This window comes from Xiphias gladius, chromosome 10, assembly GCF_016859285.1.
Source record: "Xiphias gladius isolate SHS-SW01 ecotype Sanya breed wild chromosome 10, ASM1685928v1, whole genome shotgun sequence".
Lineage (NCBI taxonomy): Eukaryota > Metazoa > Chordata > Actinopteri > Istiophoriformes > Xiphiidae > Xiphias > Xiphias gladius.
In genome coordinates, this window is record NC_053409.1 from 21,923,450 (window position 1) to 21,948,750 (window position 25,301).

The 25,301-nt window shown below is 41.1% G+C and overlaps 1 protein-coding gene across 1 annotated transcript; it reads left to right on the forward strand.

Moving 5' to 3' along the window:
- The first annotated feature begins 1,583 nt into the window (after window positions 1-1,583).
- trip11 (thyroid hormone receptor interactor 11) lies at window positions 1,584-25,107 on the forward strand. Its single transcript, XM_040137222.1, has 21 exons — window positions 1,584-1,722; window positions 3,700-3,776; window positions 5,500-5,610; window positions 6,073-6,375; window positions 7,018-7,086; window positions 7,225-7,390; window positions 7,662-7,985; window positions 8,238-8,278; window positions 8,398-8,496; window positions 9,008-9,211; window positions 9,625-12,669; window positions 12,925-13,065; window positions 13,659-13,852; window positions 14,876-15,039; window positions 15,168-15,271; window positions 15,464-15,563; window positions 17,996-18,077; window positions 18,807-18,921; window positions 22,001-22,123; window positions 23,255-23,399; window positions 23,529-25,107. The coding sequence occupies exons 1-21, from the start codon at window positions 1,584-1,586 to the stop codon at window positions 23,741-23,743; spliced, it is 5,961 nt and encodes a 1,986-aa protein (XP_039993156.1). The 3' UTR covers window positions 23,744-25,107.
- Window positions 25,108-25,301: the final 194 nt, after the last annotated feature.

Sequence of the window (25,301 nt, forward strand, 5' to 3'; positions counted from 1 at the left end):
AGATATATACTGACTCCCAAGTCTAATATTGTATATTTTTTCCAAATCTTTGACAAAAATGTTATAACTCTAAAAATATATACACTATAAATATAACATATGGGTTCAATGCGGTTTATTTAGAAATTGTTTTTTCCCAAAACTAATCTCAGTTTAATTTAGATATATACTCATTTTGTCATATTTGTGATCTAATTAACCTTACAAGATTAAAAGGTAATATATATAAATAAACATATTGTATATTAGCAATGTAAGAGGAAAACTAAAGTGGAATATGTAAATTCAGAAAGAACAGTATACTGTAAGTTTGTTAACTTAATCATTTTCTAAAATAAAGTTTATTTGGAAGAATTTCACCGTCATAATTTCTTGAAATGGGAAGGGTGAAGGGTGGAACTACTGACATCAGCTAATTATTCAAAGCAATCCAGAATAACTGCATCATACTGCATGAAAATGAAAGTATGAAATGAACAACAGTGGTGGAAGAAGAACTTAAGTCTTTTATTTAAGTAAAAGTAAAAATACCCCAGTATAGAAATACTCTGTAGAAGTCCTTTATTCCAAATGTGACTTAAGTAAAAGTAAAAAAAAAAAAAGTGTTATAATCCAAATATACTTGAAGTAACAAAATTAAAAGTACTCATTATGCAGAACTGCCCATTTCAGAATAATGTATTTTATATTATTGGATTATAATTATTGATGAATTGATGTGTACATTACTTTGATATTATTATATGTGTATTAATAATATGAAACTGAAAAGTATATAGTCACTAAGGTTATCAAATAAATGCAGTAGAGTAAAAAAAAGTAAAAGTAAAGTAAAAAGTACTTAAAAATTGTACAGTAGCTGCGTAAATGTAAATGAGGTTTAAACGTTGTCTTAAAATTACTCATAGGGATATACTGTAAACCATTCATGATCTTAAACGGTTTCTACACCAATTCTAGATGATAATCCTAACTGTAGATTGAGAGTGCTCCGGACTCTCAGTTGGGGCTCTTGAACGCCTCTCGATGTTGTTGGTCCTCCAGTATCCCACAATGCCCCACTGCCTTGCTCTGTGTCCACGTCAAACCTGACAGCCATCGCCACAGCCGAGCTGGTAATGGCTGCAGTTGAGGTGGCACTTTCTGTGCGCTGTGTTGTTTAGACTGGCCGAAAACTGCCGAGAACACCACCCGCGTCCACCGCAGATGACACAGACCTCAACTCAAAGGCCCCTCGCCTGAGCTTTTAGCCGTTTGACTGTGATATGATGTCGCCGAGGCCGCTCGCCTCGATAAATTCCTCCAGGCAAACGGTCAGCTGTCACTAGCCGGGTCTGTGCTACATGAGCGTCTCTCAGCCTGGAAGGCGACTGTGTTACGGGGGATTAAAAGTGGATTTTCAGGTTAACAGCGCCTCTGCGGTCTAGGGTTCACAGCTGAGCTTGATGACCGAGCTGACTTCATCACCTTTATCCCCTCTCGAGTCAAAGCTAGGCTAGCCCCGCCTCGTCCTCTACGGCCCCTGCCTTGCTTTGTTTTGGTCTGGGTTTTTTTTTTTGTTTTTTTTTTTACCCCTCCTGAGGATGTCATCGTGGCTGGGTGGAATAGGCTCCGGCCTCGGTCAGTCTCTGGGCCAGGTCGGCGGGAGCCTGTCGTCTTTCACCGGGCAGATATCAAACTTTACCAAAGACATGTTACTGGAAGGCGTGGAAGAAGTCGGAGGTAAGTGTGTGCTCACGTTTTTATCTCCGTCCACATCATCATTCAGAATACCGGGCTCAGGGCTTTTTTTTTAAAATTACACACCTGTGTTGCATTTTGTAAACATATGCATTGGCTGGTTGATAGTCCCAGTGTACCTGCCTTCACTAAAACGCTTATTAAGGTTCCCTCTGTCACCTCAGTTTATGTCTTAAGCCTGAAAAACCAAGAGTTTTTTTCTTATAGAAGACTAAGATACAGCTGTCAGCTTGCGAGGAAAATGTCCCCATAAAACTTGCATTTACATTTACTCCAAAATCGGAGCGGAGTCGCTTTACCTGTCGACAGGCGTCTATAAACAAGGGAACCTCCAAAAGTGCAGTTTGCCCAAGCCCATGCTGACATGTTTGAATGTCTTGGTCCGACATGCATACCCTGCATATCTTTCTTCCAAGTCGGTTACACCACATAACAGTGTTCCACAGTGTTTTCCAGTTAAGGTCACTTTACTGTATAGTGCCAGAGAATGAATTTGCAACGCAGGCAGAAGACATTCTGCTTGGGTCGGCAGTGTTAAGATGCTCTTACGAGGATGCACGACAACACCAGTTGCTTTTGTTTTTAGTCAAATTATTGTTTGTCCCTCTATTGATTTGTTTATGTTTGCTGTTTTTCTCGTGGCAAGGCTACAACCTTTACGCTGATGTGCCGTTGTTAACCCCAATTCCAACAATATGTCAGTCTGGTCCACATACTGTACTTTGGTTTCACTTGAAATGTCCAAATTACATTTCCACATTAGAGGGTTTTTTTCAGTCTGTTGTTGTTGTTTTGTTTTTATTTTTTGTTTTTTTATCAAGTATGAACTACATGAAAACGTCTAACATTTTTATCTATAGCAACATTTCCCTTTTCCCTCATTTGGGTGTAAAATCTCAAGTAAACATTCTCCGTATTTGCAGTCCCTCTTTTATTCATTGTCAGCAGAGCAGTAGGTAACAGCCTGATGGTAACACAGGTTAGACGGTTTGTATGATTCAGGTTTTGAGAGTTTGCTCATGATCCGATATGACTGAGTTCTTTAATTCAGTAATGTAATGTAAATTTATACATTGAATACGTCACCGGTTTGAGTCCCAAGGTTTTTCGGTTACCGGTAACCGGCTGGTTTTGATTCTAGTGTTTGATGCTCGTGAGTATATTATGAGCATCACTTTAACGCAAACAGACGATGAGCGATAAAGCAATGACGCAAGGGGAACTTTGGCCACAGATATCCAACTCACAGCTCCAGTCAAAAAAACAGAAAAACTATGAAGTCTTAACACTGCGTAGGGACCTCTGGGCCAGTTGTGCAGCATTCTACATACCAGGCCTTAAACCCATGTTTTACGTAAGCTTTTAAAAAGAGCCAACATTAGCTGGCGCTGGATTTGCTTGTATGCTTCGCTTTAGTTTGCGTAGTATTGAATGGTGGCTGAGCTTATTCCAGCTGTTAAGATCACATAGCTCAGACAAGATCTCTAGAAATGTTGGCGTGCTCAGCCGTGCATGTTTGTGTGTCATGTCAGCAGAACTAAGCAGATGTGTGTGTGTGTGTGTGTGTGTGTGTGTGTGTGTGTGTGTGTGTGTGTGTGTGTGTGTGTGTGTGTGTGTGTGTGTGTGTGTGTAAGAGAGTGACTAAGATAGAGATGGGGAGAAAAAGTATAACCAGTTATTATCTGTGCTCTGTGCCATGGTGAATAAACCTGAAGAGCATTTATTTTTTTGAAATTCATGTTATCAGAAATCTGGAAAAAAAGAAAAAAAACAGGCCTCTATTGTTCTTCTGCTGTGTTTATGGCGAAACAATAAGCCAAGTATTTTGATTATTCTTTCATTTAATTCCTGCTGCATGTTTTTTCTTCTAAATATCAATCAAGCGTATATAATATTCTCACTTTCTTAATGCCTGTTAGTGATATTCTCAACGCTGTTTTTTATCCCACGTAACTGCAGATGCTGCCACAGAACTGCAGGTCTCCAATTCCAAGTTGGCTGAAGTCGAGGCTTCATTTTCCACCCAGAAATCTGAGGTTAGTTCCTTTGTTCGCTTACCACGGGTCAAAAGGTAGAACTATGGGCTTTTTCTCACCATAGACCTTTTCACTTGTCATAATAGGAAAGGTACAGGGGTAACTAATAACAGCAACAAGGGCCTTGACCCAGAAAGCCATGCCAGTGAGCCGGTATCGCCCAATACAAGGGCCCCGAAACAATCGAGCCATTTCAATGTTATTATTTACAGAATTGTTTGACAAGTCAAGTGTCTCCTGTGAAAAACGCCCTATAAAACCCAACCCCAAGATTGTGCGGTCCAGATCTATAGTAGTTCCTGTGTAACTTGATGGTGAGAAAGGGTTGGAAAGTGTACTGTAAAAAGTGCTTGCACTTACAGTAATGTAAAGGGCAGTGAAAGGGAGTTTCCACCTAATAATGCATGTTACTGCAAAGCTTTGAAATCTTGTGGTTTAACGAGCAAGGAGACCACTAGAAGGACAGTTTTTCTTACAACCAGCAAGTCCCATATAAAGTCCCAAAGCAACAATGAATCTAAACCCACTATCAAGTATTGTCTTTGTACCCGAGCCTGATGTACAGTATCCTATTCCTCTGCACCATAGAGCTCCATTGTTGTCCAAAAACTGTTAAAAACACACCGGTGAGGCACACTGTTTTACTGGGTGATATGTTCTTTCCTTTAAGATGAACATGAATGCTGGTTTATTTTTGAGTCTCCCCCACATACACCATCCTTCTGCTATGAATGCTGACAAGAACACTAATTGTGTATTAATCCGCAGGTAAAAATAGTCCCCAGCAATTGGACTTACTCCTGTTTTAGTAACTTTTGCTGAAAAACTACAGCTCCCAGTGCAGTTTTTGGGGAAATTACAAAGCCCTTTTATAGATGAAACTATATATTTTAACCCATTATAATCTTTTAAGATACACTGCCCCACCCATCGGACACGTTGGCCTTGGTAGTGCTACTTTAGGTGTGTTTTGGTTTGTACTAGACTCGATCTTCACACGATCTTGACAAATTATACCTTGTATGAAAGCTTTAAGTCTGCTGATTCTATCTGTGTAAAGCGTTTTAGGATTCGCCATATTACTGCAACAGCTGTTGACACAGAAACAGTTCAGACTTGTGGCTATGGCTCCAATATGGCTTTTATATACCTTTTTTTTATGCCAGAAAAAATAGGCAAGGCTAAAAACCTTACATTTCTACCATGTTTGTGCCTCTGTAACTTTGGTTCAATATCTCTTTTACTCATTCTGCCTCTTTGGTTGTAAAATGCAAAGTGTTAGCTTTCAAAGGAGACCAGGGTTATTAATGGAATCAAAAGGGTTGAAGAACATGTAATCCTTTTATTTTGAGGGCATTATTTTCGGTCTTGTGCACAAAAATGGGGTTGTCCTATAAGGGGGTAAGCCCCAGTAGGAGTCACAGGGAGCCACAAGGCCAGAGAAGTGGACTAACACATTTTGGTCTTTTTTCATGATATTTGTTGATCATAAGAAAAACACTCGATAACGTCAACCTTATTCTTTAAGACTGGTGCAGATCCCCCTGTTGACAAGCATCCATCCTGCTGGAGTCCCCCTGAACACCTCAGTCCTTTCTAGCTCAAGGGTTGCTTCGTACCACGACCACGGTGTCTGAACTTTCTGCAAAGCAGACAAGAAAAATGTTAATTTCTTGCATATTTCTGTGTCATTTACTTCCTCATTTCTCTCGCTTTGCTGCAGTATGACAGATTAAGAAAGGCCCATGCAGAGCTTGAGGAGAAGCTCGAGGCTTCGGAGATCCAGAATAAACGACAGTCTGCAGAATACAGAACTCTTCTGCAACAGAAAGATGTATGTACATTTGTCTTTATAATTAAAGCTTTAAGATGACATTTCTGTTGAGGTCATCTCCACTAACTGGAATATTCAGGACACATGATCCACGGTAACTTGAAATTGTGTTATGGAGTATTAGCATGCACCCACATAAAAACTATGCCTGGATATATCAGAATGTTATCTGATTACCATTTAGTAGTGGTGTAGTTTCCGCTGTCAATTAATGAATATTAAGTCATCAGAGTGGAAACAAATAGGAGAAAAAGCAAAAGAATTTCACATATAAATACACCCGCTTAAGAGGTGGTTAGAGTTGGTCACACTTTAAATAGTGGAATTGTAGTGTTTTATATTTGAATGTAGTACCTACATTTACAGGAACAAACCTAAGCATAAACATTCAGAAGACAAACAGAAATCACAAAAATCATCACGAAAATCATTTGTCATCATTCATCATTTGTGTCTTCCCAGGTGGAGATCAGTCACCTGAAAGCTCGGCAGAGTGGACTCCAGGAAGAAGTCCAGAATCTGCAGCAGTCGGCCCAGTCTGCCTCCGTCGGCTCTGCAGCGCTGCCTGTCCCCACTACTTCCTCCGCCACTACCTCGTCTTCCGCTGCGTCTTACCTGTCGCGGCCCTCGGGGCCCCACCAGGGCTTCCACAGCGACGAAATGGACCTCAGTGACGTCATCTGGTCGCAGCAGGAGATCAACCGGCTGTCGACAGAAGTCCTGCGTCTGGAGGCGGAGGTGGCACACTGGAGGCGAGTGTCTCAGGTAAAACACAATTTGAATTGATTGATTTAGCAGAACAGATAGTTTGTGATCCAGAGTTGAACCTGGGTCATGCTATTGAAGAACCATCTCTATAACCATTTGGCCATCGTGATGCCCTGAAAGTAGAGCATATAAAGAAGTCATTAGTTATTACAGACGACCAAATGTAGTCTCACATTTGCAATTCTTTGGTTTAATTTTAACAGTTTCAGATGACAATCGCAAGAGAATATTTCAAATTCCCTTTCCGTGTACTGTATTTTGCAATAACTAAAAATTGCAAAGGCATTTTTATTAAAATCAATTCCGAATTTTTGATTTTCTTTAAATTACCTAAAAAAAAGTTACAGACAGTTTTGGTTTTATTTACCTAAGTCTTACCACTAGTAACAGATATTGTTTTTGGAAAGAAAAGTTGTTTACCTTTAAGTATGATTTTTTTTTTTTTTTTTTTTTGGGTGGAGGCAGTAATATCAGAGGCCAATATCTCAAAATTTGGACCAATGAAACAAAACTATACTATAAAAAACTCTAAAATAAATGCTAAGAAATACTTACTAAGCCAGACCAGCAAAGTCTTCATGTCAACAAATCTATTAAGTTTATATCAGTGGGAGTCACATACCTGCATTTTAATTACAGGCATCCACAGCGGCAGGAGCTGGTAATGGCGACCAGGGGGAGATCCTCAAACTTCAAAGGACTATTAAGGTAATTATTAAGGATTCCTATCGTTGCCAGTATAAATCATGTTTTCAAGCAGAATGTAAATCTTAGATACTCTGTGAGCACAACATACAGCAACGACACTGAGACTCTAACGTTGATGTCATTGCTGCTCCGAAACAGGAGCTGCGAGAGGAGATGAGTTGTGAGGTGGATGAACACCAGCATGAACTGGCAGCTCTGCAGGATGCGCAGCGGCAGAAGATGGCCGACATCACCCGGCGACACAGAGAGGAGCTAGCAGAGTACGAGGAGAGAATAGAGGAGCTGGAGGAACAGATCCAGAGTGGTTAGCCTCACTTCAGCATTTGTTATTGTGACTTTAGAAATCAAAACTCGTGGCAGTGTAGAAGTTCAGAGATTTAAGAGAGTAAATTGTGACTTTGAAACCAAAAATGACATTTGAAACCAAAAGTTGTTACAAAGGTCAGCTGTAACCAAGATTGCAAGACAAAATGTTATAACAAGGCACTTTTGTCAAATGCGTTACAGTACAGCTCATTGTTTTTACTCAGGTACAACAGAACAATGAGCTCTCTTCTCCACCTCCTTCTCTGCAGGTGGTCAAACCAGTTCCTCGTCGGACTCCTCCTCGCTGCCTGAACTCCAGAAAACCGTACGGTCCCTGCAGAACGCAGAAGAGCAGCGGGAGAAGCAGCTGGCCGAGCTGTCTGCCAGCCTGGAGGAGGCACAGCGGAAACAGGCCTCGCTGCAGCTGGAGAGGGATGAAGCCCAGGAAGAAAACGCCGGGCTGCTGCAGAATTACATGCGCCTGCAGGCGTCTGTCGCCGAGCTCCAGACACGAGTACAAGAGCAGGAGGGGAAGGCTCTGCAAAAAGCCCAGCTAGACCACGAGATCCAAGTGTTGAGACAAAACCTTACAAGTATACTGTCATTGTTTTGATTCATGTTGAATAGAGCTACTGAATACTGCTGTTTCTCATCTGCTTAATTAAAGCTCCTTAATGCTGTCAGAAATTCACTTTGCTAAAGCTGATTCTGGTTTCTTTTTATTATAGTAACCTCAAATCAATATGGTATAGACACAGAATATTGTCGTTGACGCCTTACTATAAACCATACATTGTCCTCGTTTATAATCAACCTGCATATTAACTTAAATTTCTACTTTCCAGCTGCAGAAAAAGAAATAGAGAGACTGAAAAACCTGACTGAAGTAGGTTTTTTTATAAATCCTTAACCATACAAAGTGTTAAATATTTATACTGTATGTACTGGTAGGTTTTTTTATTAATATTTCTCCCTAGTTTAATTTATTTTTTCTTTTAACTGCAGGCCGAACCAAAGGAAGAAGTTGAGCATGCAGACATCTTAGAACTGAACACCATTATTGGGGTGATGAGACAAGAAAAGGAGGTCCTAGAACAAGAAAAGGTTTGTTGATGTGTTGCAGAAAATTAAGATTGTTTTTACCACTGTGTGTCTAAAATGTCTGTAATTTCTTCATTAATGTAATTACTGTATGTACTGAATGCCTATATGTACTTAATTTTAAAGTAAATGTGTCACTTGTAAACATATACAGCAGCAATATAGAACATGTTAATACTTTTTACTTTGTCTGTTGAGTTTTTTTAAAGTACATTTGCATGTATAAAGTTATTTTAGAGACAGGAATAAAGCCAGAACTCAGGTAGAGAATATAAACCTCCAGAGTATCGAATGTTGGAGTTTGACCAGTTAGTGTCCACTGAGGTGAAATATTGGTTTTACTTAAAGGGAAACATCTTTTTAATTGTATTGATTAGTTTAGTTACACTTGCTGGCTCCTGATGTAGTGATGTTAACAGTGTGATATGAAAAGTACACAGTCTAGATAAGTAAGGTCTATTAGATTATATCAGATCCTGAAGGGTAATTCTTTCTTTTCTTTTTTTTTTTACAGCTCAATCTGCAAGAGAAACTTAAAGTGGCAGAGGAACAGTTAGTTAGCAATAATGGGTCTGATTCTGGGGAATCCGAGTCACTGGAGGATCTGAGGGTAGAGCTGGAGAGGAGAGAAAAGGCCCTGAGAACCACTGAGGAGGAACGGGACACCCTGATGTCTGAGCTGGAAGAACTAGACCGGCAAAACCAGGAGGCAACACAGGTCTGACTAATCATGGTGACCCACTCTGTTTATTATGTCACTGATATTATGGCATATCGTGTCATTTCTCTACTCTTCACATGCAGGTTTAAAGACCCTGCAAATATTTGGCAGAAAATATTTTCCATTGTACATATCACCAGAGTTTTTTTTATGGTTTTAACCCCACTGTGATCTGTCACATTATGGTAATATTTAAGTATTAAACGATACATAATCTGCCTGATTTTTTTTATAGTCCACTGGCACTCTGGCACATCGACACTTCATGTCAATCAAAAATGACCAAGCCTTTCAAATCAAGACAAAATATTAAGGTTTGGAAAAGTAAGAACTTTTAAAGGAAAATATGTAGAAGCCTTTTAACAGTTTAGTGACTTTGGGTTTTGTTTCTACCTTCTCCTTGTCTCTAGCATATGATCTCAGTGAAGGAGCAGCTCTCTGGACAGCTGAAGGAGTCTGAGGCAGAGCTGACAAGGCTGACTGCAGAGCTCAACACAGCCAAAGACCAGAAAAGGACACTGGAGCAAGAGGTGGAGACCCAAAAAGAGAAAACGAGACAGAGCGCTTTCACCCTTAATGACCTGCATATGGGCAAACAGCAGTTGGAGCGGACAGTGAAGGAGCTGAAAGACAAACTTGGACATGCACATGAGCAGAGCAGGGAGGCACGTAGAGAAATCACTGAGCTGAAGAAGACTTTGCAGGAGAAAGAGGAGCTGTTGTCTACTGCTAAAGCAGAGCAGGATCAGGCAGGGGAGAGAGGAACTGAAGTACAGGGAACTAAAGAGGACCTAGCAGGAAAGGAGAGGGAGTTGTCAGACCTCAGGAGAGAATTGGATGAGATGAGGAGCTCTCAAGAGAAGGTGATGTCCACGGACTATGAGTTGAAGATGGAGAACAGGAGGTGGAAGGCGGAGAGTGAGCAGTCTCTGGGTAAAGTAAAGGAACTCACGAAGCAGATGAAGGAAAGCCAGGCTGCTCTGAACAGGACAGTAAGAGAAAAGGACACTCGTATTGAAGCCTTGAAGCTGGAGAAAAATCAGCTGGATGGTGAATTGAGGCAGACTGAGAGGACACTGGCTGAGCAGGCAAAACAGTACCAGCAGACGATTGAGGACTTGACTCGAGCTCGCTCCATGGATGCCTCTGCTTTACAGATGGATCATGAGCGCGCCATCAAACTCAACCAGGAGAAAGACATGGAGATAGCACAGCTGAAGAGAGACATGGAGCAGTTGGCTTCTGATCACAGAGACACCAATGAGATGCTTTCAATCACAGTTGCGGGGCAGAAGCAACTGACGGATTTGCTGCAAGAGAAGGACGTCTTCATGGACACTTTAAAACAAAATGCTGCAGACATACAGATGGAAATGGAGAACAGTATCTCAGTTGCGACCAAAGAAACCGAAGCTCTCAGACAGGCACTAGAGGAGAAGGATAAACAGCTGGGGGGTATGAAGGAGGAAAACAGCCATTTAAAAGAAGAGATTGATCGCCTTAGAGATCAGCAGAGCAGACCACAACCTCTGGCTGAGCCCAGGACCCTGGACATTATGACAGAGCTGGAAACGGAGATCACCCAGCTCAAGTCCTCCAGGAATGGCCTGGAAGAAGAGGTCCAGACTCTGAGGAAAACCATGGAGGAGCAGCAGGCTTCTCTCCTTCTGTCGCAGCAGTCCCTCCAGGCTCAGCAGAATGAACTTGAGCAAGCTCATGCTCGCCATCAGCAGACCACTCTTAACTATGACACATTAATACATGCTAGAGATGAAGAGATAGCTCGCCTCCAGCAGATGGTAGATCGGCTCAGTGTGAGTCAGGGCCGTGCTGACTCTCCACCTGTGCAGGGAGAGGTCATCCTGCAGGAGGACAAGACCCAGACTCTAAATCAGGAGAATGGCAACGAGAAACATGACCTATCTAAGGTAGAAATAGAAAAGTTGGTAAAAGGCATCAAGGAGAAGGAAACTGAGATCAGCCAGCTGAATGAGAAGAACCTCTCCTTGACCAAACAGCTGGATCAGCTGGTGGTGTCTCGTGACGAAGTGGGTAAACTCTCCCAGATGATCCTGCAGAAGGATCTGGAGATCCAGGCGCTTCATGCCAGAGTCTCCATGGGAGGAGGTGGCGGGCACAGCCAGGATGTCATGTTCCTACAGCAGCAGCTGCAGGCTTACGCTGTGGAGAGAGAGCAAGTGCTAGCCGTGCTTAATGAGAAGACCAGAGAGAACAGCCAGCTTCGCTCCGACTATCACCGCCTCATGGATATCTTGGCAGGGAAGGAGGCAGCTCTGTCGAAGCTTCAGCAGGAGAATCAGCGCCTCTCCAATATGAGTGACCCCTCAGGAAGCCATGAGATGTTCAAGGAGACCATCCAGAACCTGTCCCGCATCATCAGGGAGAAGGATATAGAGATTGACGCATTGACTCAGAAGTGCCAAACCCTGGTGACCGTCCTGCAGTCCTCAGGAGGAGAGTCTGGTGCTGGCTCCGGAGGTGTCAGCAGCAACCAGTTTGAGGAGCTGCTGCAGGAGAGGGACACACTGAAGCAGCAGGTGAAGAAGATGGAAGAGTGGAAGCAGCAGGTGATTACAACAGTCAAGAACATGCAGCACGAGTCGGCCCAGCTGCAGGAGGAGCTGGTCAAACTGCAGGGTCAGGTCTCTGCTGATAGCGACTGTAGCTCCAAGCTGTCAGTGGACTACGCTCGACTGATCCAGAGCTATGAGCACAAGGAGAGGAGGCTGGGAAGTCTGAGCCAGGAACTCGCGCAGGTCCAGCAAACCATCACCCAGCTCAGCTCCACCAAAGATGTCCTGTTGGGTAAACTGGGCAGTGTAGCACAGACTCCTGAAGTTGTAGTCGCTCAATCTAGTGAACCTTCTCTCACAGCCGATGCTCCCAGCCGACAGACAGCTTCACCTGTAAACAATGAGAAACTGCAGGAGGAACTTGTACGATTGCAAGGACAGCTGGCTGAGAAGGAAAACATGATCATGACTCTTCAGGAGAACAACCACCGGCTCTCCAACTCAGCATCTGCCTCAGAGAACGAGCAGAGAAGTCATGCTGAGGAGGTCCGGCAGATCAGAGAGAGGCTGGATGCTCAGCAGAGATCGGTGAGGGAGAAAGACCTGCTCATCAAAACAAAAGGAGACCAACTAATTCACGTCAGTGAGGCACTACGTAACCGTGAGAATGACAACGAGGTGCTGAAGCAGGCCGTGACCAACCTGAAGGAGCGTGCTCTCATTCTGGAAATGGATGTGAAGAAGCTGAAGGAGGAGAACGAGCTTGTAGCTGCTCGCTCTCGAGAAAAAGAGTCGGAGTTCAGAGCGCTACAGGAAACCAACATGCAGGTCTCCCTCCTCCTCAGAGAGAAGGAGTTTGAACTGAGTGCAATGAGTGAGAAGGCTGCAACTGTGGAGAGGATGCTCAAGGACAAAGAGCAGGTCAGTTGGAACCAAGACTTCAAAGAGAGACTATTTTCCAGTTGAATAATTTTTTTTTTGTAATGAACCACTGTGTGTCTTCTGTAGCTCAATACAAGATGACATTTTCAGGGTTAGTGGTATGATTATTACTCATGCTTCCTGATGAATAAATGCACCCATCATGTCATTTTAAACTGGGAACTGATTTTGTGTTGTTCTTTATTCCTCAACTAGTTTTATAGATTTATGATTTATTCTGATGATGTGACACAGGGTAAGTCTGGGGAGCTGAATCAGCTCCTGAATGAACTGAAGTCCATGCAGGAGAAAGCTGTGGCATTCCAGCATGAAAGGGATCAGGTGATGATGGCACTCAAGCAGAAACAAATGGAGACCACTGCTGTACAGACTGAGGTAGGAGGAAAGCTAGTATTCACTTGCTAGCATTTCTTTTAACTGTGTGGGCATTGCATCTGTGTTTGCTCACTGTTAGGCTTTTATGTGCAGGACAAATTAGATGCAAGTTCAAGTAACTATCTCTTGTTAAGTATTTATTTTGCAGACGGCAGAGTACTTAATATTAAGTCAAGTTCAAATACAAATATATATTTTATATATTATGTAATTATAGCATATTTTATTGTATCACGTTTACACCAAATACCAGTACAAAAATAAAATAGGCTTGATATTGTTCAGGATTTCCACTTACAGTATGTCTGGCAAAAATATGGAGGATTTATTAATTTCCAGATGGCCATTTTTCAAAAGGGTAGTTCACAGTAAATATACTTTTAGTTCACAAGTATCAAGTGATAATGCTTCATCGTGTTGTCTAGCTGCATAAATATACCGTCATGTATCACACTGTATATTTTCCAAAACCTTAAAATCCAGAAAACACACTTAAGCCTGTGTGAAGTATAGAATTACTGCGAAGGAATTGAAACCTGCTGTGGTATCCTCGTAGATTTACACATGTAACAGTGTTTCTGTTTTCTTCATAGCTTCAGCACACGAGGGATAAAGAACAGCGTCTCAACTTGGAGCTGGAAAGGTTGCGTAATCACCTCTTGGAGATCGAGGACTCATACACGAGGGAAGCTCTGGCTGCACAGGACAGAGAGACTGAACTGCGAAGGAGGGTGGCAATGCTGGACCAGAAACTGGCTACTTCCTCAAGTGCAGTGGAGAATGCCAGGTTAGCATAAAATAAAACCGCAGTGTGTGTATTAGATATAATCCCGAAATACAACAGTTTCATATTAAATAGAGGCAGGTAACATACAGGGTTTGCCTGTCACGTTCAATTGAGAATGATAGAATTGGATTAAATCGTTGTTACAGTGTCTTACTGGGAGAGAAAAGTGAGGCAGAAATACCTAGAATAACCTTATATTAGTCACTATCTTACATCAGGGTATCCTTGCAAGGTTGAAGAATCACACTTTGTTATTACCCTAAATAATGACAGGAGTTTATAGCAGCCGTATCTAGGTATTCTGTAGGATCACACATTTTTCTTTGCATGAAATTATGGTGTGATCACTGATGGGAACTCTTTTATTAGTATACATAGAGATCTCTCTCTTGGCTTTGATTTCCTTGACTTATGATATTATGATGAACCAACTGAAAAATGTTGTTGACATCATTGGTGTGGCACTATACTGGTTCATACCAGTCCACTAGATATTAATTTGTTGTGGTATAGGGAGCCTCCTTTTCTGATAGCCCACTCTCTTTTGGGGTCCCTCAAGGTTCTGTCTCGGGCCCCATATTATTCACCATTTATATGTGCTTCTTGGGGAATATAACAAAACTGAACTCCACTATTACACAGACGACGTGAGACTGTTATGTCCAGCTAAAGCATAGTGTTACAGATGTTGCATAATGTCCTGGATTATGTCGTATCTCTCTGACAGTCGTACTGGGTGTCAAAAAACTCCTTCAACTGAATGATTTGAGGAAGAGGTCCTTGTGTTCCACTGGTTGCATATTAGTATGAGAATTGATTTTTCCAATCCAGTCTGATTATGACCACCTATTCACTAATGGTTTGTAATTATCTCCTTCTCCTTCCAAATGGCTTTCGTACACTTAACTTTTACTTACATTTCGAGCCACATGAGTTGAGTTGATGAGTTTCCTTAAACTGATTTTTAAAAGATAATTTTTCATTGTTAAGGTCATTTGTCCTGTGTTTCTCCTTGTCTTCCAGCCAACAGGCTAGCATGCAGGTGGAGTCTCTGCAGGAGCAGCTGAGCGGAGCGGTGAAGCAGAGGGATGATGCGCTCGTACAGCTCAGAACTTCCCAGGAGCAGGTCAACCAGTATGCAGTGTCGCTCTCCAACCTGCAGATGGTGCTAGAGCAATTTCAACAAGGCGAGTTGGCAGGCTTCAACTTCATAATTCCCTGCATGATTCCAGCAGTCTAATAGCATTTTGTATGCTGAGGTATTTTGGACAATGTTAATTGTAATAAAAGTTGTATTCTCTCTTTCCCCTATCAGAAGAGAAAGCCATGTACTCTTCAGAGCTCGAAAAGCACAAGAGGGAGAAGGAGGAGTGGAGAAGAAAAGCTCTGAAGCTGGAAGACCAAGCATCTGCCCTTCAGGTGAACAACAATGAATAACTGATAACAGAATCCATTAAATGTAATTATATCAAACATTTGCTGTCAACAGCGAGACCTTAAAGTGAATTCATAGTCCTATTCCTACATATTTCTTGATGACAGTTTTATATTGCAGTTGAATGAAAGCCATTATAACCGATTGTTCTTTAACGGTTCTGTGCTCACTGACAGATGAACCTTGATGAGGCCAACGCTGCTCTAGATTCAGCGTCCCGCCTCACCGATCAGCTCGATCTGAAGGAGGAGCAAATCGAAGACCTGAAAAAACAAGGTGAGCCAACGTCTGCACATCTACACAGGTTTTTTTTTCCCCTACAAACGTTGAAGGGGAATGATTGGATTTTCATAGAAAACTCCGCATAAACTTCAGCTTTCCAGTTTTACAGTAGAATAAAGGTGTCTTCATGAGGTTTTAATAAAATATGTCCATATGTCTTTAAAAAATGTCGTTTAAGATGATATATGTCTGTTTGGTTGAAAGTCCTCGGCTCTACTCAAGACCATTTATCTCAAAGGTTGTGGAAAGCATCTGTCATTCTTTGTCACTTTCGATGGCTTGGCAGCTTTTGAACATGGACTTCTTTTTTTTTTCTCCCAGGGTCATATTTCTATTTTAGTGTTCTTATCAGGCTGAATAGCAGACAAAATAAGTGAACCTATAAGCCCCCTGAAACTTCACTGGTTAGAGTCTCCTGTATTATTTCTTGTCACACAGCGGATTTCACCCTTATCACTCTCAGATATGACCATTACATCACCGCAAATGCTTAGACTGTTTTTTTTTTACTCTGTTTATATAAGCCTGATATACATATTTGCTTTACCACTCAGTCACCTATTGAAAATTTACATTGGGTCTATTAATAGTTGATTACCTGCGAGAATGTGCTGACCCACAGTCTTACCAATGAGAGACTAACATTGTGCTTATCGTGTGCTAGCATTACATTTGAGCCACAGAGCTAAGAATCTGATATTCAGTAAAGTAAATACCTGTAAGTCCTTGTAAACCCAGGGTCTTTTAACAACACTTACCGCTGTTTTGAAGGTATTTCCAGAATCCCCAAAGACTCCTCTAACCACCTGGATGAAAAAAATTTCAGTTCCCTGCACAATAAAAAAAAGATTTTTAACTTGTTCCTCAAATTTTAATCGTATTTCCTACCCAGTTAGCTGGAAGTTAAATGACATTAGCAAAATATTAACATTTTATTTTGAATGAAAATACAACATATTGGAAAGTAACATAAACCATCTTGCATAATAAAAAAGGTTTTTAACCCATTTCTCATGTTATGCCCCTTTTTCCTGATTGGAGAAATTGCATATCCTCTTTCCTAATTTGTACAACATGAACCAAAATTAAGAATTTAGTAATCAGTTACACTACTGGTCAAAAGTTTTAGAACACCCTCATTTTTCCAGCTGTTATTTAAATTTGCATAATTCAAGGTCAAAGTGTTTCTGAAATTAAAGCATAGAAGAAGTAAACAACTGTTGATTTTAAAATCAAGGAATCATGGAATCTTAAATCCTACATTTAATCTGAATTTTTGACTCATCCAGCAGCCAAACGCACCTGTGGCGTTTCTTTCTTCAATGGAGCTCAAATATTACTCAGAAAGTTTGTTCCCAACACTGTTTCAGAAGTTCCCACAAATGTGTTGCAATTGTGGGTTGCTTTGCTTTCACTTTCTGTGCAGTTCTTCTCAAACCAGCTCCCTGGGCTTCAAGGCTGGAGACTGTGCTGGTCTTCCGTCACGTGAAGCCACCGTCTATTTTTGGGTTTTAGGACAAACCCCTGACCAGCGAGTCTGTCTTCCTTTGTTACTTGCCTTTTCTCACCATTCTGATGGCAATGTACAGTCCTAATTCCTGCAGTACAGTATTGTCCTAATAATGCATCAGGGGGTGTAGCAACACAGTTTGTTCCAACACTACCTTTGTACAGGCAGAGGGTTTTTAAGTAAACAACAAAAGTTTGGGCACCTGTAGGAATTGTTTGCATTAACTTTCAAGGCTTAAATTACTTCCACTGCTGCAGGAAAGCTGTTCACCTCTTTCTCAATCCGTTAAAAAGGCTTGTTTTCTATGAATTTAACATGTTTTTTTTTCAGTTTTTTTGAGACCTGAATTTTTTTTTTTTTTTTAACTTTGTGCAGTTTACCACTGACCCTTGTACTATTTAAGGTACAAAGGACTTGAAATGCATACATTAAAAAAAAAAAAAACTAGAAAAATGGGGGTGGTCTAAAGCTTTTGACCGGTAGTCTGTATTGGTATATATTGATGTACTGATATACTTTCTAGTATAGGTATAGGTTAAAGATGATCTTTATTGTGCAGCGGACAGAATATTTTATCATTCAAATGGTTATAGAAGAGTTTTTGAAGATTTTGAAAATACCTTCAGAACAAGGGTAAGAGTTGTTAAATGATCTTCAGGGTTATTCAAAGATCTCATCGTTCATGAGATCGGATGCTTAACTCTGTGAGTTGAATGTAATGCCGGAAAGGCACAAACTGGGGCCATGCGCAACAGGGACATGAACCTTAACCTTTAAAAAGGTTAAAAAAAACACTTCACTGTGTGTGTGTGTGTGTGTGTGTGTGTGTGTGTGTGTGTGTGTGTGTGTGTGTGTGCGTGTGCCTGTGCGTGTGCCTGTGCGTGTGCCTGTGCGTGTGCGTGTGCGCGCGCTGCAGTGGATGTCAGACAAGAGATGCTGGAGGAGGCGCAGAGGAAACTGATGAACCTTCTGAACAGCACAGAGGGGAAGATAGACAAGTAAGTTCATTCCTGCTTGGGTTAAATCACACACTCCTTTATTCAGTTAAATGAGATTGTGATTAAATACTCATATGGTTTTCATTGCACTCAAAACATTTCTAAGACAAATCTCCCACAGTTTCAAGGGCTTATTAAAAAAAAAAAACAGTGCAATATAGAAATGCGATCCCATCACCTCATCAAAGTGTTGACGCCTGTGATTTGAGCAAACTTCGGCAGTTTGTTGCTGTCCAATGAAAACAATGTATCTCTTAATTTGGTGATTTAGATTTTTTTTTTTTTTTTTTTTTTTTTTTTCAGATAAAGTGAAGGATTAAGTGTTCCTTTTACGGGTTGAGTTATTGTTCCTGCATCTTTAGCTGCATAAACTATTGAAAACCCCGTTTAAATACCTGATAAATGCATTGTCGCAAAGCTGAAAGCAAGGCTGTGTTTCTTGGCACGTTAAAAGTGGACATTTTGGAGACACATGGTTTTCACAGGACAGCATCAAGAAAGAGATGTACCTTCCCATCCTTAAGTAACTGCTGTAAAGCGTTCGAATCGCTAGAAGTAAATCTTAATGGGCCTCTGTTTCGCAGGAAAAACAAAGGTAAACAAATATTCAAATTCATCCACTTTGGGTCTATTTACAATTTATGCAGCTGTATAAAAACTGGACCGAGATCTCATCCTCTAAACCTCGAATTACATCATGCCTTGGTATTCGTGTTGTTCTGTTTCCAGAGTCCTAATGCGTAACCTGTTCCTGGGATACTTCCACACACCTAAAACCAAGCGTGCCGATGTCCTGAGGCTCATGGGAAGTGTTCTGGGACTGGGCCGAGAAGATGTTGATAAGGTGAGTGATTTCTCGACTTGTATTCCAAGAATTTGCTCAAGCAATCATAGGATTATGTGTTTAGGCAGCAGTTTGTATAAATAATACAATATTTGATTGCGGTATGATGACTTAAACAGTCAGTGAGCAATGTCTGTGGCATTGTTCCATACTGGGAATGAACACATGATATATCACCAACTAGTAAATACAAAAACACTAAAAAAAAAAAAAACACATCTGCCTTAAATTAGCCATGTTTCGACCCTCTTTTTTTCTTTTTCTAATTCTCTTATTAGCACCTTAATTTTATTTGTAAAGAATATATATGACTAATTTATTGATACACATTTTTTGAGTATATACCAAATACATTATAAGTACAAAGATTTATTTTAGTATCTTTAGTTAGGCACTATATACTGTAGGTATGTTGTAGGTAAGTGCACAATGTACTAATTTACAAAGAAGTGCAGGTGGTGGACAAAATAATGGAAACACAACATTAAAAAGCAGTTTCACTTCGAAATCAACACGTCACAATTACCAACAACTGCTGACATCAGCTTATGGAGGAGGTCTGACCAGTTCAATAATGTGAGTTTTCAGCATGTAATATTAGGCAACAAAGCACTGAACGCCTGAATTGGTTTAATTGAGCTTTAACTTTTATATGCATATTTTGCTTTTATCGCCTTAATGTGTCCTATATTATGTGTTTTATTTCTTTTATATATTTCTTTTGTTCTTCCCTAAACTTTATATTGCTTATTGCTCATCCGTTCATAATTGTTTTTGCATTTGTGGATTATTGTTTCTTATTTAGTATATTTGTATTGCGATAAGTGCGTCCTTGAAAAAGAGAACTTGATCTCAATGGCCTTCCCTGTAAAAATGCGGGTTTGAATTGCAGGTACATTGGTCGCAAAACTGTGAAATCATTTAAAATATGAAAAAGTACAGCTCGACTGTTATAGGCTGATACCGATATTTGAGGGGATAAAAAAAATCCAATAACGATACATCAGCCAATTACATCTCGGACAGCCTATGCGATGGCTAAAATCTCTGGATTTCTGTCCAGTTTCTTGCTGCCCATCAGCCACCGTATGTGCATGCCAATACCGATATGGTTGCGATAAGCTCATATCAGTCCCTACGAGGGTTTCGTTCTATCAAAGAGAAAAGTCTTAGAAGTCATGGCAGCACAGATCAAACTGTATAAAGAGTAACAAGAGTGGCAGGCTGACGCTGAGTGGGAATAGTAGGCAGACGGAGCGGTTTTTAAGTCATAAGTAGTTTGCTAGTCTTTTCAGGTCTTTCGGTCTTGAGTGTTGACCGTTATATTGACAAAGTGTCTGGACATTTTCCTTTTAAAGCTGTGTCAGTTTAGTGACAGAGGCCCTCGGATTCGTAGACCTAAGATTTAAATATTGAAGCCGTGTAGCCACGGAAGGCCTGCCAGTTGCTGTCTTATATTTACCAGGCAAAGAAACTGGAGCCTTAAATGCCAAATCAGCTCTTTAACGGGTCAGGCCTCAAGTAGGTTAAGTCTCACAGCATTGAAAGGAATAGTTAAGACTTTTTGGGAAATACGCTTATTCACTTTCTTGCCAAGAGTTAGGTGAGACGATGATGATCGACGCCACTCTTTCATGTCTGTCCGGTAAATATGAAGCTGGCGACCCTTAGCCTAGTTTAGCGTAAAGCGAGGAAAAACAGCAAGCCTGACTCTGTCGAAAGCTAAACATACCAGCTAGATAACTAGCACGTTACATCTTGTTTGTTACATCCTGAAAAAACATGACAAGTTGTGGCTTTACAGGAGACTCTGTTCTAGACTATTGCTAAGACCAAATCAAGTTACAGTAAGTCCAACCTGAGTCCAAGTCTCCAGTTGACAGCTCTCTTGCCAAAAGTTGAGTTTCAGAAATACTACAGAGTTAAATTAACACTGCTGTGGCAGGGTAATAATAGAAAGTGTAACCCGCGCCATGAAATTTATGGCAGGGCCATCACATTAGCATTTTTTCTGACACAATGACCATTAAAAAGGTTGTGCAGAGGAAATCTACCACCTGCCAATACAGTAAGTACAGTTTTGTCTAGTTTAACCTTTGATTCTATTATTCACGTAATCTGACCGTCACAGTCCTCTCTGAATATAAGACAACAGACCTTTTTTTTTTTTTTTTTTTTTTTTAGTTTTTGAAATGTTTATTTAGTTATCCTTGAGAGAAAGTCAACCAGAAAACTCACTGCCCAACAGTTACTTTTACACTCCAGCAGCCCCTGAGAATCCTCTCAGAGCTCAGACCTGAAAAAGAAAGAGTTTCCTTATGCAGATTTTCTGGCAGGAGCCTTGTGATTCCAAAGTAAATTACCCAACACTCTTAAAGGAAAACAGATACAGGGTGAGGGGCAAATGCGATTACAACTCCTCAGAAGAGCCATTTTCATTTAGTTGGAGGTTGTTCAACATTTTTTTTTTTTTTTTTCATCTCGCCCTCATCTCCTGTTAATGCTATTTAAAATTTTCCACTTCCACTTGTGCCAAGTGTCCCACAAAACCAGCCATCTTTTCGGAATCGTCCTCTATCCCCCTTCTAGTACCTTTTTAAACCCAAAGCTGTGATTCACACACTCTATATATCAGGTCCATCCAGCTGAATCCTGCCAAGCAAATGACAATGAAGATTAGGGAGTATGAATGACCGTAAATGATAAAGCCACAAGTTTCTTCCAGGAGTGTGGGCTGTCAGAAAAGAACCAGAGTTGCCTGTACATGAGTTTAACTAGTGAGTGGGTCCAAAAAATCATTTTCCAGAAAGTGGTGGCAAGCAGAAAGGAAACCGAGAGCAATTAAAACTGAAATAATCCGGCCACTTCTTTGAAAACAGAAGACTATCTACCCCTCAAAAGAGTCTGAATGAACAGTATGAGACAGAACCATTAGCTTTTCTTGGTCAAGTAAGGATAAATAACTTCTGTTGTGTATTTTATCATAGAATATTAGGAGTCTGAGACTTTTTGGAGACTTTGCTCCCTCCGAGAAATCCCGTAACCTTTGTCTGCACTTCTTTACCTCTTGTCTGTGCAGATGTTGGAGGACGATGGACGACACGGTGTTACTGGATGGGTGTCGAGCTTGCTGGGAGGCAGAGGAGCACAAAGTGTCCCAAACACTCCACAGAGGCCCACCAGTGGCCAAGGGTTCAACTCGGTAATATACATCACATCAAGTTCTTTTACCAAAGAGGCACACAGTTCATATTGTGCCTTGTGTTGTATAATGTACAAGGATCACACTTCCCGGGACTGCCTATGAGCAGTCAAGGCACCGAACATGGCATCAGCATAGCTTCCCTGCAATTAGAGAGGAACAAAGTATTTACAGGGTGTCTGTGCTTTCTCAGGGGAAAGTCCAGAGGGAAAAGAGAAGAGAGCATGATACGCACACTGACAACTGCAAAAAAGATGAAAACAATTCTCAGGAAATAAATAAAAATATAACAAAAATACATTATTTCTGGAAAGACAACAACAAAAAAAATAGCCACACATTACCTCACACCCCTGCGACTGTAGCGAAACAAGGCGTTCACAGTGTTTCTTTATGGTGTCACACAGGCAGAGAGCAGACGTGAGAGTATACAGTTCTTTAAGTTAGCTTAGTTTCACCTTTACACCAAGAAGACTGGAAGTAAGCAAAGAGAAGAAAAATGCACACCTGTCCAAGAAGTCCAGAACGAAAAAGCAAGTAAAGCAGAAGTGCAACACAGCGGAGCGGTTTGTAAGATAAAACAAGCGCTACACTTCCTGTTTGAACAGCACATTTCATATTACAGGAAAAGTGTAAGAATTGTACATTGCAACATATTTACGTCCATAAAAATATAGTAACAACACTTTAGGAAACATAGGAAATATGTCACTGTTTATGTGTTAATATGTATCCTTCATAATAAAAGTCTCCAATTAATCCCCCATACGATTTTACAGGAATTTACACATTTTAAAGGAAATGACAAAAAGACGGCAACAACATACACACTACTAGGCACGCAGAGAATTTGAATCCATCTGGCCATTATGTATGCCAGTGTGTATCCCAGTGTGCAGGGATACACATTTACTGCAGCAGAGTGGCTGGTTAGGAACCGTTCTTCAACTGGCGAGCATGTGCTCTGCTGAAGTATCCTTGAGCAAGACACTGGTTCCTCACCAGGATGCTGTTGTGAAGCTACCTCTTCACTCTGGAGTCCCGGTTTAGGGCACAAAGGGTATTTACGCTGCTTGGATCGGTAAAATATCTCAGGAATTCAGCACCACAAACTGTCCTTTGTTGTTGCAGTCCTTCTCAGAGATGTTTGTAAAGTTCCTGGAGATGGAATCGACCCCCTCGCTGCCCGCACCAAAGCTTCATGTCCATGACATCAAGCATCTGAGCGCCCCGCCTCCAAGAAGACCCAGCAGTGCTGCTTCCAGCACCACTGCAGGTAAACTGCCTCTTTGGCAATAACTGCCGCCGGGACGTGATTAATCAGTCAGCCAGGAGCTGTTGTTCATTCTCTTAACATCCCCGAACACATCAAACCTTATTCAAATTTAAGCCTCTCTCCTCTCAGGAGCGGCAGCAGCCACCAAGCGAGCCGGCGAGTCCAATCCTTTCCTGGCCCCTCGCTCGGCAGCGGTGCCTCTGCTTGCTGGTTCCGGTTCCGGCGGCTCAGGAGGTCACCTGCTGATGAAGCCCATCTCGGACGCCCTGCCCTCCTTCACACCTGTGCCCGTCTCCGCTGAGGCCAGTGCTGGAACTGTGCTCAAAGACTTGTTAAAGCAGTGATCAGTCCCACAACGAGTGCCAGTTAGACGTCTTAATTCATCCAACATGACTTTTACACTACACAGACTGAGATATTTGAGCAGGTCTGCTACTTAACTCCTACTGTTTTTTTTAATTTCCTGCAAAAATAAATGATCACACAAAGGTTTAATATTCCCTTTTTTGGGTGTGGATTGAAACTAAATTTTGTTTCTTAGAATCAGTTGTCCCTGCGACTACTGTTCTACGCAACAGACCCCCCCTTTAGACATCGGTGGAAATGTATCCTATTCAACATTATTGTTAGGTGTTGACATACAAGTTGGAAATGATCAATGAAATGACTCCACATGCAAAAAAGAGGCAGAGTGAGAACATTTTCAAGTTGTGGGTCATTCAGAGAGAGAGAGAGAGCAACGGAGTAGATTTTCATAGAGACTGTCCTTTTGATTATGAGCTACTTCTCACATTTTTATCCATTGCACCAGTTCTGAACACAAGTGACCTTGTAAACTCACTGTGTGCAGTTCAATACATGTGAGTTGAGTCTAGTCGTCGCCTCTGTTTGAAAGAGGAAACATCTCATGTCCTTCTGTTTTCATCCTTCAACTTAATTTTATTTTCTTGGCTTTTGAGTTCTTTAGGTTTTTTAATTTTTTAATTTTTTTGGTCTTTTTTTTTTTTTTCTTTCCAACAATGCAGTGAACTGTTTCTGATCCAGGACTTGCCTGAAAACGCTCTGGCAGCAGCCCGTGTAGAGATTTTATGTGGGTCAGTACATCTGTTAAAACCATAAAGACATTTTTGCTAAATCTTGTGTCCTCCAGACAGACTGTGATATGCAACAAGCGTTGTAATTATGGCTGTAACTGCTGACTGTAGTTGATCAGAGGCTTGAGACTGCTCCATTGTTTAAGTACAGTACTATTATATAGTTATATATATGTAAATGGGTGGCGTTTTTCCTATTTATAGGCACTGAGGAAGTTCTGGAAGTAAAGTGCCTGCATTTTTGCTAATTAGTTGTATAATCAGGATTGTAAATGGTTGATATAAATATATATATTTACAAAATGTAAAAACTGCACATTCAAAAAGTTTTACCTGACCAGAGCTGACCAGCATTAAGGTGAGCTGCTCTACATTTTTATATGCACATCAATCAGCTGCTGAAGAAGGAATGTTGCAGCGTTTCTCCAGGTGTATTGATAAAATGTATAAACTGTAAATCCTCACTGTAAAAGAATTTTGTAGATGTCAAATCTGAAACTCAGTGGTGTCTAAAAGGAGTTGGATTAACTTGAGCTTGGATGATCTTTAACCAAGGTTAGTACCCGTGACTTAATTGGAATTTCAATTCAAATAAAGGTACTGCTGACCCCTTACTGGTGTTAATTTTGTCATTTCTTTCAGTAACGCGCTTTCATGCAAGCCAGATGTGGCTACTACTGCGCAGATAGCTTGCGTTGGCCGCGCCAGATGTTCAGAGTTATTCGGTTGTATGGGAAGGAGTTGTGAGGAGGAGGAGGAGGAGGAGGAGGAGGAGGACGGGCGGGGTGTGTGTGTGGGGGGGGTGGGT

Excerpts from the sequence above, each read along its gene's own strand:
- trip11 (XM_040137222.1), top strand. The coding sequence starts at position 1,584 with ATGTCATCGTGGCTGGGTGGAATAGGCTCCGGCCTCGGTCAGTCTCTG. Across the intron at positions 5,611-6,072 it reads CTCTTCTGCAACAGAAAGAT|GTGGAGATCAGTCACCTGAA; the intron begins GTATGTACATTT and ends GTGTCTTCCCAG. Across the intron at positions 7,087-7,224 it reads AACTTCAAAGGACTATTAAG|GAGCTGCGAGAGGAGATGAG; the intron begins GTAATTATTAAG and ends GCTCCGAAACAG.